Source organism: Rhyacophila brunnea, unplaced genomic scaffold, assembly GCF_057557595.1.
Source record: "Rhyacophila brunnea isolate RB1 unplaced genomic scaffold, BYU_Rbru_1.0 scaffold_9, whole genome shotgun sequence".
Lineage (NCBI taxonomy): Eukaryota > Metazoa > Arthropoda > Insecta > Trichoptera > Rhyacophilidae > Rhyacophila > Rhyacophila brunnea.
In genome coordinates, this window is record NW_028233361.1 from 23,291,664 (window position 1) to 23,306,011 (window position 14,348).

Sequence of the window (14,348 nt, forward strand, 5' to 3'; positions counted from 1 at the left end):
CATTGTTTTATTAAGTTCATGCCTACCACCTACCATCGTCTCGCGGCACACCGGTTGCGGAGCACTGTGATAGATGTTACTATAAAACCATCTATTGTTTCATTATTTTTTCTTATTGCTATTTGCGGTCCAATCACCCTAAAACCGGGTTTGTACTATAGCACTGGAATAATTTGCACGATTCAATCAATACCAGCTGCAATCATCAATTGCATACGTTTTACACACTATTCCAGTAATATCAATATACATAATAATATACAGTCCCAAAATGAATTGAGTAACGGACTGACTTTTATTATCCTACGAAGTTGCAGAGGGCAGCTGTCTCGCCATGTCACGACACTAGCTGCATCCAGTATCACGTCTCTCTAAATAATTTACGAGACAGCAGTCCATGGTACGCCCTCGCGGGAAAAGTGGCGCTCAGGCGTGATGTGGACTCGGTTCTATTTGCTTTGATAAGAGCGGTGTAAACTCTCATGAGTCATGACTCGTATGCCTTAGTTACGTTCGTGATTCAGGTCTCAGTGTTTCATTATCGTGGTAACTAAAATACGATGCGAATGTATTGGACTATTGAATTGCTGTATATTTAACTTCCGATATTAACCCTGAGAGAAATATGCCATTGCCATTTGTTTAATGTTTGATATATAGCTTTGACATTTTTATATATGATTTGTTCATTACTACGCGAAATTAAAATATTTAGGTAAAGTAAATAACTAGACGTGTATAGAAAAATATTAAAGAAACAATAAATGTATGATATCACTTCTCAATATTTAATTAGAAGCTCTGGAAAAACGCAAACAAATGCAACATTACGAAAACATTTTTTTGTGTAGTAACTAAAATACTATAATGAATAGAATAGATCAATGCTGACACATTTTTCGTACACATGAAATGAGAGATGCACTTTCTTTTGAGATCTGTCTACCTGAGACGATAATATACTATAATATAATGGTGACGAATCCGCGACGCACGCATGAGATGTAAGAAGTCACGATCACTTTCATTTCACTCACATTTTTCATGTATACTATCATCTCTGGTAGACGAATCACAAAACAAACTGCGTCTCTCATATTATGTAGACGAAAAATATCTCAGTCTTTACTTGGTATATGACGGTAAATGTATACGATATATTATATACGGAAACGATCAGACGCTTATATAGTATTGGCAAACGGATCAAAACCACATGCGGTTTTAGTCTGAGATGGCCTCTAAAACAAAATAATATGATTAGTACCTACCTACATAATAAACTAAATATTTTTTTTAAATTTTCGTTTAGTCATGACATATTCTGAGCTTTTTAAAAAATCGATAAGAAACTACAATTATTAGTGGACGTAGGTAGTACCTACATGAAAAATCATTATTTCACACGTCGTATGGTACCGTGCATTTATAAATATGTTTAGCGGGTTATATCTAAGTTTTATTTTACAAGATTTAAGAATGTGACATTCTTCATTTAAAATACATACTTAATCATTTCAATGGATAATTTTCTATTCTGTACGTTATGACGTTAACATGAAAACTCCTTACGCCATCTATGACACATAATGTAATTTCCCCTGTTTTAAAATTTAAAAAGATGGTCACCATTATTTATGGTATTTTGAAAACAGCGCTACGCCCTTGAACTACGGGTTCGAGTACCACTTAGTTAATTTTTTTCAGATTTTTCGATTAACGATTCGGACATATTTTTTTGTGGCATGTTTACGTCGTTTTTCTTAATAAATAACAATTATTTCTCCTGTATATCCGTAGGGAACCAAATTCTGAGAAATTTAATATTCCCACAGTATAAACAAGTGTACATGGGTCGGACACATAGCTCGTATAAAGGATATCCGCTGGACAATTGCAATGATCCTGCACTCAAGCGATATAAGACGACCGAAACGTAGCCCCAAGGTACTCTGGAGTCTGGATTGATGAAATATTGACGCCAAGCGGAATAACGTGGCAGAAAAAATATACGAAATCGAAAAGATTGGAGAGAGCTTGAGGGCACCTTCATCTAACTATGGATTGAAATAGACTAATGATGATGATAGACAATTAGACTAAATAGAAATATCTCTACAGACGCTGTGAGTACAAATAGCGAAAATTATTTCCCGCCAAAATAGCCACACCGGCGGGAAACCGCAAGAGTCTGGTTGGGGAAATGGGAAGGCCCGAAACGAATTCTTCTCTCTTCTTCGCATTGTTTTGAGTTTACACTTACTTGTTGTTTCTGGCCGTGCACTTTTGGCGTGGAAAGGGTTCCCAAGGTCGACCCTTCACCCTTTTGTGGACGCCCAAGGAATTCGCTACCATGAATTGTTAACACCTACGTCCCATCTCGTTATACAGTGGCGCCAGAAAATACAAAAGTAGATAATATAATATATCTGTCGAAAATATCAAATTCACAGTAGAGATTATTATTAAAAAAAAAACACAACGAAATTAAATAAATGTACCTACTTACATAAAACGCCATTACAAAATTCATATATACATACATACTTACTTAGTTATATTTTACTTATGCAGGAATATATTTCTATATTCTGACCAATCATGAAGCCTGGATTGCCTATTTAAGTAAGCGTTATATAGTAGAATCAAAATACTATATTTTGACCATGTCCCCTACATCCTGAAGCGGGCCCCCAGGCTAGGATCTTAGGCGGGCCTCCCTACCTATCGCTAAGGATAAAGGCAATGTGATGCTCTACAGTAGCGTTTTCCAAATGGTGTACGCGGTAGAATGAATGTGTATATTTAGTGTTTTTTGTATCTTTTAATATTTAATATATTCATTTGAATTGTGGAGTTGTCGAGTATCGATACACAATTAAAAATTGTATCGTACGAGCACAAAATTTTAAATAATAACATTATTGAAGGAAATAAACTTTAGAGAGCAAATTTGTGATGTGTGTTTATCTCACTTATCTGGTCGAGTTGCCCCTTATGGGGGCCATGATTGTGACTATAGAAAAAGTTTAAAATAATATATTTTTAGAAAAATCGTTGTTTTTTCAATTAAATATGAAGTATTGTTAAAAAACCTCCTTCACGTTTTTGAAAGAACTAATTGAAGGCGAATAATCTATAGATATTTACTATAGAGACCTACTAGAAGCACCTAGCGGAAAAATATGAAGTTTGCAATTTATGACATTCCTTGATAATTTATATTTTAATTAAAAAATACGTTGTATTTACACATTAAAAAAACAAATCTTTTTTTATTGGAAGTCAAAGATAAACTTACAATTTAATAAAACGTCACAAAATGTGAATTCTTTGAAGAAGCCCATCTTATTAAAACATATTATTTTATGATCATATTATTTATTATTAAAATTTCGTTTATTAAGTTTCTCTAACGTACATAAAGAAAATATTTTTATTTATATCAAATGTAATTTTTGTATGACCACAATATATATAATTTTAATGATAAGAATACCCATAATAATTACGTAATAATAAATTGATACTGTTCAACGAACTTCCACTTCTGAATAGATTTAGATAAAGTTAACTTTGTCTTCAAAAACGTATATTTTAAAGATTTTAGATACCTACACATTAAATAACTTTAATATAATTTCCAAAAGTTAATTTGATTTTTCGTCTTCTATAGATAGTACAAGTCCTCTCAGCATATGAACACGACGTGGCGCTTCCAAGAATCCATGTCGCTCGCCAGTCTTCTTGTGTCTTCTCAGGTCATGTCAGCGTCCCATAGGTTCGTCGTACAAATGGTGGTATTAAACGTCCTCTCAGGACGTTGAAAGTCTCTCGACGCATCCGCAGCACGTGGCCGAGCCGCAACATCGCTTTGAAAACGTGACAAGAGGCTGTTGGTTGCCTATTATCGCCTCGTTACGCATGACGGCACATGACACCTTTGTGCGAGGAAGAAGGTTGCAACATTTCCGGCGGTTTTACTTTATGACTATGTCCCAGTCGAGACGATATTCTATGTGCGGACAGCTAAGTCTTCTTAAGGTGCGAATTGCGAATATTAGCGACTGCAAAACAGCATCGTTAGAATGTAAACGTTGAACGGGCAGCATTTGGTTTAAGGTGCATAATAGTACCATATCCTACTTGTTTTTAACAAGATTTAACTATTTAGTAACATCAGAAATGGTACAGGCATATTCACCACGTCACTGTTCAACCCTCTTTTAAAATACCCTTGCCGATTTGTCAAGTCGCTGTTTATTATTTTCATAGGGTGGGAAAAGTTAAGTCTCAAAGGAAACGGAAACAATTTTATACGTTATACGCAGCGCCGAGTTTTCCTTGCGATGTGACAGCCGCCCAAATAAAATAAACAGTCCGAATTTACATAAATAATAATTGCAGAAATGTCTCGTGATAATATTAATAAAGTTCCAGTGAGACATTAAATTAACCTTTATTATCATCATGAGAACCTACGGATTTTTTTTATCTTCATTTAATTATCAATATTCTAGCGTGTGATTAAAATACTACATTTAATTAACCTTTAAATACAGATTTTCCGATGTATTGCATATACATTTAATTCACCTGCAGCATAACGCATAAAATAGGTAATATACTTGTATACTTTTCAGTGATATATTCATTGTTTCTGTTTTTTTTTTATTAAAGTTAATAATATATGGTAATATATTCGACAAGCAAATCAGCCAACTGCACATTTGACCAAAAATTATAATTTAATGGCATTTTGTTATAAAGCATGTTTTATATGGTCACACAAAACTTTTAACTCCAAAACCTATAAATAAATGCATTATCTTTCTTCACACAAAACAGCCAACTGCAGGTGCTAAATTTCCAATATCGTAAATGGAAAATATCCACTTTTTATATAAATTTTCTTTATATATAAAAGGGAAGCTAAATTAGTGTATTAATTCATAGTGTAACTTATTTGTAAAAAAAATTCCAAGTGTATTTTTGAAATTGTTAAATTATTAAGATTTTTCTCCTTTCTGAATAATTTGCCGAAATAGAGTTAGCCGGTTTGCAGGTTAAACAGACGAATCCATATTTATATAAAAAAAATTAGCTTACCCGTTCATAATATCTGTTTATCAGAGGTAAACTACGGTAAATCCAAAATGACAACTTCACAGGAGAGACGAATTTTTGATTTTTGGAACTTTCAACTTGTGGCATTCGTGAATGGAAAAAGATAAAATTTATCTATTTATCAAAACCTTTTTGTTTGTTTACCGCTGTAGTTCGATTATAAGTTTCATCAAAAGAATTGTATGGTTTCTTACTGATGTTTACCTCTAATAGTTATGGAGTTACAATGACATTTTTAATTTTTAACTTTTATAATAAGAGTTATATGAGTTACAGCTGTTTACGGATAAGTAATGAAGTAACCATATAACAATAACTCCATTTCACGATTTTTGGAGTTACAATGGTTTACCTCTGGTATACAGATATATATTTGGATTTTTTTCTATTTTATGTTAACTATTTGTGGAAACTTTAATGGTTACAATATTTTTGGTTTTGCCAATTTTATGTAATCAAGTTACTGTTTAAAACCAGACCCCCCAGTATTACAGCAATAATTATAATGTATTTCAATGGATAGCCTTTATTTATAATTATGTGAAGTATATGTATGTCTTGTAAAAATTTCGGTAGGTATAAAAAAAACTTCTGAAAACTATGTGGGAACTATTTTACCATAGCCTGATTGTACGGAATACTTAAGGGGGGACATGCTCGTCGAAGGTCGAAATTGAGTTTTTATTGTATTTTCAAACCATGATCCTGGACACTCCTTAAACGATGTAGATAATCTATTTATATAATTTTGAAACCTTATTATCCTTTATAGTTATTTTAAACATTTGATGACTGCATAAAGTATTTTTGTTACATAAAATAGTATTCTTTTAAACCTCTCGCTCTAATGTTTTAGAATATAGTCATATTTCAGTACATGCACGTGCAGTGGTGTTAAGATTTTTTACATTTATTAATTTTTAAACGCATTTATGAAACCATTAGTATAATTTATTACGAGATAATTTTTGTAAAATATTCACGATAAAAAATTATATTGATAATCTCTGTGATCCCAAATTTGACAAGAATTAGGCATTTTATTATTCAAAAAATCGGCAAGATTAACACATTTGAAGATGATTCTAAAGATACTTATTATAAGCTATGTCTTTGACCATTCAAGTGTGATAAACATCTTATGAATAATGATTGCTTTATAATAATTATTGACCTAAGAATAAGGTAGTGTTTTTTTGAAATACGCCATTTCTTTTGTCATTCCCTAGTGGTTAAGCTACGACATACGGCCGTAGCCATAAATTGACAAACTATAATTAAAGTAGGGAGTAAAATTATGTTAACGCGCGTGTTTGAACCATGTCCAATATACGGCCAATAGTCGAAGGTATTTTTCGAATATTCTAATGTAAAAAATAATTTAGAACCCAATATTAGTTATATTATTTTTTATTTAAAAAAAATATACATAACTATATATTCTTGTTAACACACAATATACCATGAGACCCAATGACAGTAGGTACTTAAGGCTATACCTCAACTGAGGCATGGTCTAAAAAGATCGTGACTAGGCGATGCGCGGATTGCGGGTCGCGGGTGCAAATGACGCAAGCCGAACGAAATATAATTTGTCATAAAAGTTCAACATGCGTCCTTTTTATGTTATGTTTATTATTATATTCGTAATAATAATAATAGTATATTCATTGACATGTTTTCTTTTTTAAGTACATATCGATACCCCAGTTCAATAGGGGAACAACTCATTAATCCTTGTTCCAAGATAATGGCGTTTGAATTTTTTGCAGTCATTCTCATTTTAATTTTAAAGCCTTGATTTCGTTGAAAGTGTATGTTTTTTTATATTTAATTTAGTGGAATTCATCAATGCACAATGAAATTATACATTTTAATAAGGAATTAACCAATAAATTTGATTATATAACGGAATTACTAATTAATCTCAGAAAGGGTAATTCGATTTATGACACATTGAAGACATTTTTGACTATTTTATTTTCTGAATTATAAAGAGAAGACTTTTCTACATCGAATGGCATTCTTAACTCAAAACCTTTAAATTATGAGTTGTTCCCCTATTGAACTTATCGATACGTAAAGTTTTTTAGTCATCTTTACACGATATAAGAATATTTTCATCCGACACCATGACAAAACGAATCGACGTGCAGACACCTCAACTATCGCTCTCCGAATGGCAACGCGGCCGTAATTTCGTTCCACATACAGTTGAAAATTATTTGCCGTTTCACTGATGTACGCTCTTAATGTAGTGGAGCGTAGTTTAAAAAGCGATATAATTGAAACAATCACAAACACCCAGACTTTGAAATAATCACGTAAATATATTGTGAACCGGAAGTCGATCACGCACTGGTCTACAAGGGTCTTAAACGCAGTGACTTCAACCATTAAATTGTAAATTGATCGTGATCGATCATAGATTTCACTTAGGTTAGAAGACGTTCTAATTTCATAGTACCAATTGAAGGAAAGTTTAGATTAAAAAAAAAAAAAAAGATTGTTATACCTGTTGACAGTACAGCCAGAATACAATGACGTCGGGATAACGCAGTGGTCCTCCAATACTACACCCCCCTTCCTCAGAATGCTGTTCCTGCAGGACTTCAGTGTGACGCCGACCGCTCTGAGCCCACACTTGCAGAGATCTGTAATAAACAAAAAAAAAGTTCAATCATTGATATATTGCAGAATAATATTAAATCCTTCAACTTTGGGTAATGATGATGGAAATGATTTCGGAATACCAGAATATGAAGTACATGAAATACCAAAATTTCATTGTAAAATATTTTTGACCGTTTACAATTTAAATACCTTCTAGAAGATTATGTTTCTTACTCAGTTATGGAATCATTCAAATTCATGCATTATTCAATGCCAAATTAATTAATATAATATTAATTCTCAAATAGTTCGTCCATCGACATGTTCAATACCTCTCCATTCAGGCGCAGTTTTGGCAAAATATCCTTACTCATTGGTGGCTACAGTGGCGCACCCAGGGGGGGGCAAGGGGCCTTGCCCCCCCCCCCCAAAACATTGAAATTGAAAGCCAATAGATTAGACAAATAAAAACACGGCAAAAAAAAGATTTGAAATTCTCCAGCACCCTCTAGAAAAATTTCTTAGATTTTCATTTCCAACACAAAAATTTCGAAACACTAATGTCGGGTTTTTTTAGAAACTCAATCTCTAATGGAAATGTCAAAAAATTCTCGGTGTCCACCCGAATTCCGGAGTGGTGTAGGTACACCGAGTGCAATAGACAAAAGTCCGATAAACGAGAAATTAGGCTGTGTTCTGTTGGGTAGCTTTGTGTACCTATAAGTTAAATGCAATAATACTTTTTTTTTCCATTTTCAATTAATATTTTGGAACTTCACTATTAAAAAACCCAAAATCGACGATAAAAAAACTGCGAAAAGTATGACTACACCCACCACCATGGGCTGACAGGGCTACAGCCTGGGGGCCCAGGCTTTAGAGGGCCCGGCGTGGCGGCTCGTCTAATTGTGAGATAAACACACACCAGAAATTTGTTATATTATAAAAAAAATCGCATGTGGCCCTATACTACTTCATCAAAATTAACATAAAAAATATGAAGTATGATGATAATATGTTATACCTACGTAACTACATGATAATAATTCACGTGTATCATTTTATATTACAATTATTTTTAGTGTTTATAGAAAAATAAAACTGGTTATTTATCCAATATCGAAGGGTCGAATGCTACTTGGCTACCACAAGAGGGGGTCGCGACCAGTGGTTCATTGTATGATAACGATCGATAATATGATATGAGGTCCGAAAAATCAAGAATTCAAGGGAATTATTTAACAATATAGACAAATCCACGGAATACCATTTGGGAACACTACTGTAGAGCGTCACATTCCCCTTAACTCTGGTGATAGGTAAGGGGGCCCGCCAAACATTCATGATGTGGGGGCCATGCCCACCACAGTCGGTGGTAGTGTAAATTAAAAAAAAACATTTTTTCCCTGGAATTCAGCATCAATATTGTGGCTCTAGACCAGTGGTTCTTAACCGGTATTTCGCTGGCTTGTTGCAAGTGCACCGCGAAAATAATGATACCCTGACACCCCCCAAACATGAAAATTATCAGAATGATTTTAACCATTGAAACTGAAAGCCAATATACCTTTGGGCTTAGACAATTAAAAACACTGGCAAAAAAATGATTTGTAATTCTCCAGCACCCTTTTTAGAACAATTTCTTAGATTTTAATAGATTAGATTTAAAACACAAAAATTTCGAAACACTAATGTCAGGTTTTTTTAGAAACCCAATCCCTAATGGAACTGTCAAAAAATTCTCGGTGTCCACCCGAATTCCGAAGTGGTGTAGGTCATGGCTGGGGAGGGCTGACAGGGCTCTAGCCTGGGGGCCCGGGCTGTAGGGGGCCCGGCGTGTCGGTTTGACCAGATAAGTGAGATAAACACACATCATAAATTAGCTTTAATAGTAAAAAAAGTCACCTGCGGCGCTATTATACCTCATGGCCATGAATATTTTCAGTTAATTATATAATTGTGCAATATATGTTTTCATTATTATGTGTCGATACTCGACAGCTCCATTATTAGTGGATGTATTGAAAATCGCCAATAATTCACTGTATAAGTACCCTTAATTTGAACTAAAACACAATTTGAAAAACGTTAATGTAGTGTTTCACACTGCCTTTAATCTTAGCGGTAGGTAGGGGGCCCGCCAAATATCCTAGCCTGAGGGCCCGTTTCAGGATGTAGGGACCATGGTGTAGGTACACCGAGTGCAATAAACAACGAGAAATTAGGCTATGAAAAAGAAAAAGAGCCTATGGGACTAATTTACATTCTCCTCCTTGGGCCCCCCCCCAATAATAAATCCTGGGTGCACCACTGGGTGGCTAGCTATATAGTATATACAGATATGAACCGGAATCGAGGAAATTCATGCTAAATTACAAGTTTGACTGATTGGGTCCAGCAGAACTATAATTACTAAATACTAAATTATTAATATGTTTCTCTCGTAATAATACTTTTTCAAAACTCTTGATGAAGAAGATTGGATTTTTTTAAATAGTCAATAGTTTACATATATGAAGGTAATTTAGTAGAGCTTATTTATTTAATTGATTCGGTAATATCGTTGAATTATATCGTTTGGCCAATGCACCACATACTATTTATTATACAATATAATAAAAAAAAATATATACAGTTTATATTGTATTCAGATAATAGAAACTATACAAATAGGGGATAATTTTACATACCACAGTAACGTGAAAAGAATAATAATAATACTAAGTATTGGATATATGCAGGTAACATACAATAGAACATAATATTGTAGACCATGGCCCCCACAAGGGGCTCTAGCCTAGGGGCCCGGGCTCAGGAAGGGCCCGGCGTCCCACGAATCGACCGATATGTGAGATAAACACAGACCACAAATTTGCTCTAATAGTAAAAAAAGTCGCTATTTTAGTCCAATAATTATTAATAATTTAAATATTTGATTGTACGATGCAATTTTTAACTGTGTGCCGATACTCGACCACTCCATAATTCAAATGGATGTACATATTAAAAATACAAAAAATCGCTAAAAATACACCTTAATTTTACGGCGTTCACCATGGAAAACGCTACTGTAACGTGTCACACTGCCTTTACCCTTAGCGATAGGTAGGGGGCCCGCCAAACATCCTAGCCTGGGGCCCGCTAACAGGATGTGGGGGCCATATTGTAGACAGTTTGAAACCTATTCAATGCATCCGTGAAATTATATAGGTAATATTTATAGTAAAATCCCGATTTTATGTGACTAGAATTCACGTTACCCCGCTAAAATGTGAAAGAACACGTTGGCATAATATGCTCCAAACCATTTTTTATGGTCATGTAATTAACAATTCACGGTGGCCGAGCGATTACCTATAGATAGCTAATAATGTCGAGGATCCCGATTTCGAATTCGGGGTCTGACAAAAATCGAATGTTGTTAGAACCCAGAGTACTGACCTAATATGTTGAGCAAACGGCTAACATCCATTTCTAGTAAAAAAAAAAACTGTTAATACAGGAGGTCCATATTATGATCTTCTTAGGAGCATGGAAAAATATATTTAAAAAAATATGTTTATTAAAAAATGTAAATTAAAATATACATTCATCATAATGGCGTTATCAAATAGGTGAAACATTACACCTGTCCTGCGAAGGGGTATTTTGAATACTGCATTTATGCAATAATTTCTTCGGTGGGTATCGGAAGAAGTGTGATGAAGTCGACAGAAATATTTAAAATTATAAGTGTGGAAGTCATGGTGTTGCGGATGAAGAAGTCGAGATTTGGTGGTTGCTCCGATAGATGGATGAGCGAGTTTTATTTGCAGCGTAAACGGTCGGTACAAGAGTATGTTACAGTTGTTACGTTTACAATACTGTACCGAGGTCCGAGCTTTGGTAGAATAAGATGTTGTGCGGAGCGATACAGAGACTGAGATACTGACATACTGGGAACTTATATTCGAGTGACATATCCAATTAATTATAATCCGCTATTTATTGATCAAAATAATATATTGAAAAGAATATTTAGGAAATAATTATTATAAATGAGTGAGCTACTCTATACGGAGTTGACGTCATTGGATGTGGCTATGTGGAAAAACGGATATTGCGGAAATTATAACTGCTAAGCTATTTACTGAGTTTGCCATAATTGGACACTACGGGAAATGGATATTAGAAATTTGTAACTGCGGTCAGTTATTTAATATCAAAGATCAATATGGTCACACGGATTGACTTGCTTATTCCCATATCTGTACCTACTTAGTATTGACCCAAAAAATATGTGACCTTATATTATGTAAGTTATTTAAAATAAATTTAAATTTTTAATATAAAATTCCATGTGTTCTTTCAGCGTAGGAGGCACGTACAAAGCACGAAAACAAAATACTCCTTTCAAAATCTTAATGCCGGCAATCAACCATTGTGTTTTCACCAGACTTTACTTTGAAGAAAAAAAGTGTCTGCTCTCATATTACACAAAGTTCATTTTTAAAGAAAGCTTCCATTAATTATCGTTAACGTGAGTTCCCTTCCGTTCGCCCTTTCAATATAATCGAATTTACAAAAGACGAACGACTGAACATTATATTTTTATAATTATACTTTTATAGATAATGGTCATTGCAGACGGGACAAAATTCGACAACAACTAATAATTATCGGGTTTTTATATCTCCGGAACGACTGGGGTAGTACCTAACTGAATTATATTAAATTAATGATTGTAATCGAATACACCTAGGTACATACTAAACAGTAAATAGGTGTATAGGTTTTCCCAACCATACAACTGACATGTTATAAAAAGGATTTCAAGTTATACACATTTATATTTCGATGTTTTTTTTAAATAAATATAAAAAATATTAAAACTATGAATTAATCAAAAAATTAATAAAATAAATTTTAATAATAAATATGACCATAGAGTATATGTAAAATAAGATGGGGTCCTTTGACAAATTCACATTTCTTTACAATTTTATTGTAAGGTTATCTTTGACTTAAAATAAAAAATATTTTTCTTTTTATTGTTTTCAGATACGTATTTATAAGTTAATACAGTTTAAACTGTAAATTATCAAGAAAATGTCTCCAATTGCAAGCTTGGTATTTTTCCGCTAGGTGGAGGTCTCGCCTTAAGTACCGATGCCTTGAAAGGCTAAAAAATGTTATTAGGGGAACTCAGATAAAAACTGGCAAGCTTAGATAATCAAATTATTATTAACATTGGCCAAAAACGCTAAGGCAAGAATACTCGGAGGGAAGCCCTAGCACGAGTCTGACCAAATTAAGTCATATTATTATGCCGTGTACAGTTTGGACGAGTTTTAATTACGATAAACTCAGTAGAAAAGTAAGTATTGTTTTAGTTGTAAAAATGTAGGTTTATAGCTCACCTATCATTGATACATATTCAAGAACGGCACGCGACACACGATGAATGCACCTTGCACATGTGAATGCATTTATTTCCTATCGCACTCTTCTAATATTTATGATCGCTCAACACGTGACGGTGCACTTTCAGAAGCGTTCAACCCCTATCTTATTTGTTTCTAATTAACCAATTCTCATAGAACTCAAAGGGTTTAAATTGCAGTTATGGAAAGGGAGTTTAAGTTATTTTTCAGTATTATCCCTTATACTTTAATATAATTGACCGTGTATAGTTTGCTGTTAAGTTCTCTCGATTTGTTATGGTATATAGGTATAGATATATCTACACGAGTGCCCGTGTCTGGATCATAATGTCGTGAGTCCCGGGTTTGAATCCCGAACCTGGCAAATTCTCATGTTGTTTTTTTTCAATATGTGTTTAGATCAAGAGTATGGATCTAACAGGTTGAGGAGGTGATTAACACCCATTTCTTGAAAAAATCTTCTGTTAATACAACCTCCACTCTGTAGAGGCATATGATCTTCTCAGGATTAAACATGGTAAAAGATAGACTTAAACTAGAAAATATCACAAAGTAGAGACCTTCGAGATGTGCATATATTGTCATATTTTCAAAATTTCTCAATCAAATGCGAAAGAACCGCAAATTTCTGTGTAATATTAAAATCGGAAGATTACACTACCTTTGACATATTATGAGAGATAAAAAGTATAGAATTCTCCGTTACATTATCCAAGGAAGAAACATCAGTTGTATACGTTTTTTACCGATCATGTCCAATCCTAATAGGATCATATGGGCCTCCACAGAGTGGAAGTTTGTATTAACAGATTTTGTTTTTACGAAAAATGGATGTCAGCCACTTGCTTAACCAATTGGGTCCATACACTGGACTCATACACAAATTGAAAAACAATATTGTGTACTTTAAAGGTATACTTAGCAGAGGAATATGTCGCATTTCGTAACTTATACAATCCATGCTTGGTACAAGTGCAGCTCCACAGAATAAGCAAAAGTTGCTCTGATGATGGCCGACCTCCGGTAGGTGCTGGTACAAGGAGATGAATTATAAATGAATAGTCTACATTTTTAATTACACATTATTTTTTTGATGCAGGAAATAAATTTATGGCATTAATATAATATACTCAATATATGGGTAAAACTTTGGGAACTATATCTAGGATTTTATGAACGTAACAT

The 14,348-nt window shown here is 33.8% G+C and overlaps 1 protein-coding gene across 2 annotated transcripts in view; it reads right to left on the minus strand.

Moving 5' to 3' along the window:
* The window catches only part of LOC147063418 (tRNA dimethylallyltransferase), a 577,495-nt gene that overhangs the window by 64,211 nt on the left and 498,936 nt on the right, over window positions 1-14,348 (minus strand). For both annotated transcript variants that reach the window (XM_085959874.1, XM_085959875.1), the window contains exon 4: window positions 7,643-7,781. In XM_085959874.1, coding sequence (XP_085816000.1) covers window positions 7,643-7,781 — 139 coding nt within the window. The remainder of the gene's footprint in view (window positions 1-7,642; window positions 7,782-14,348) is intronic.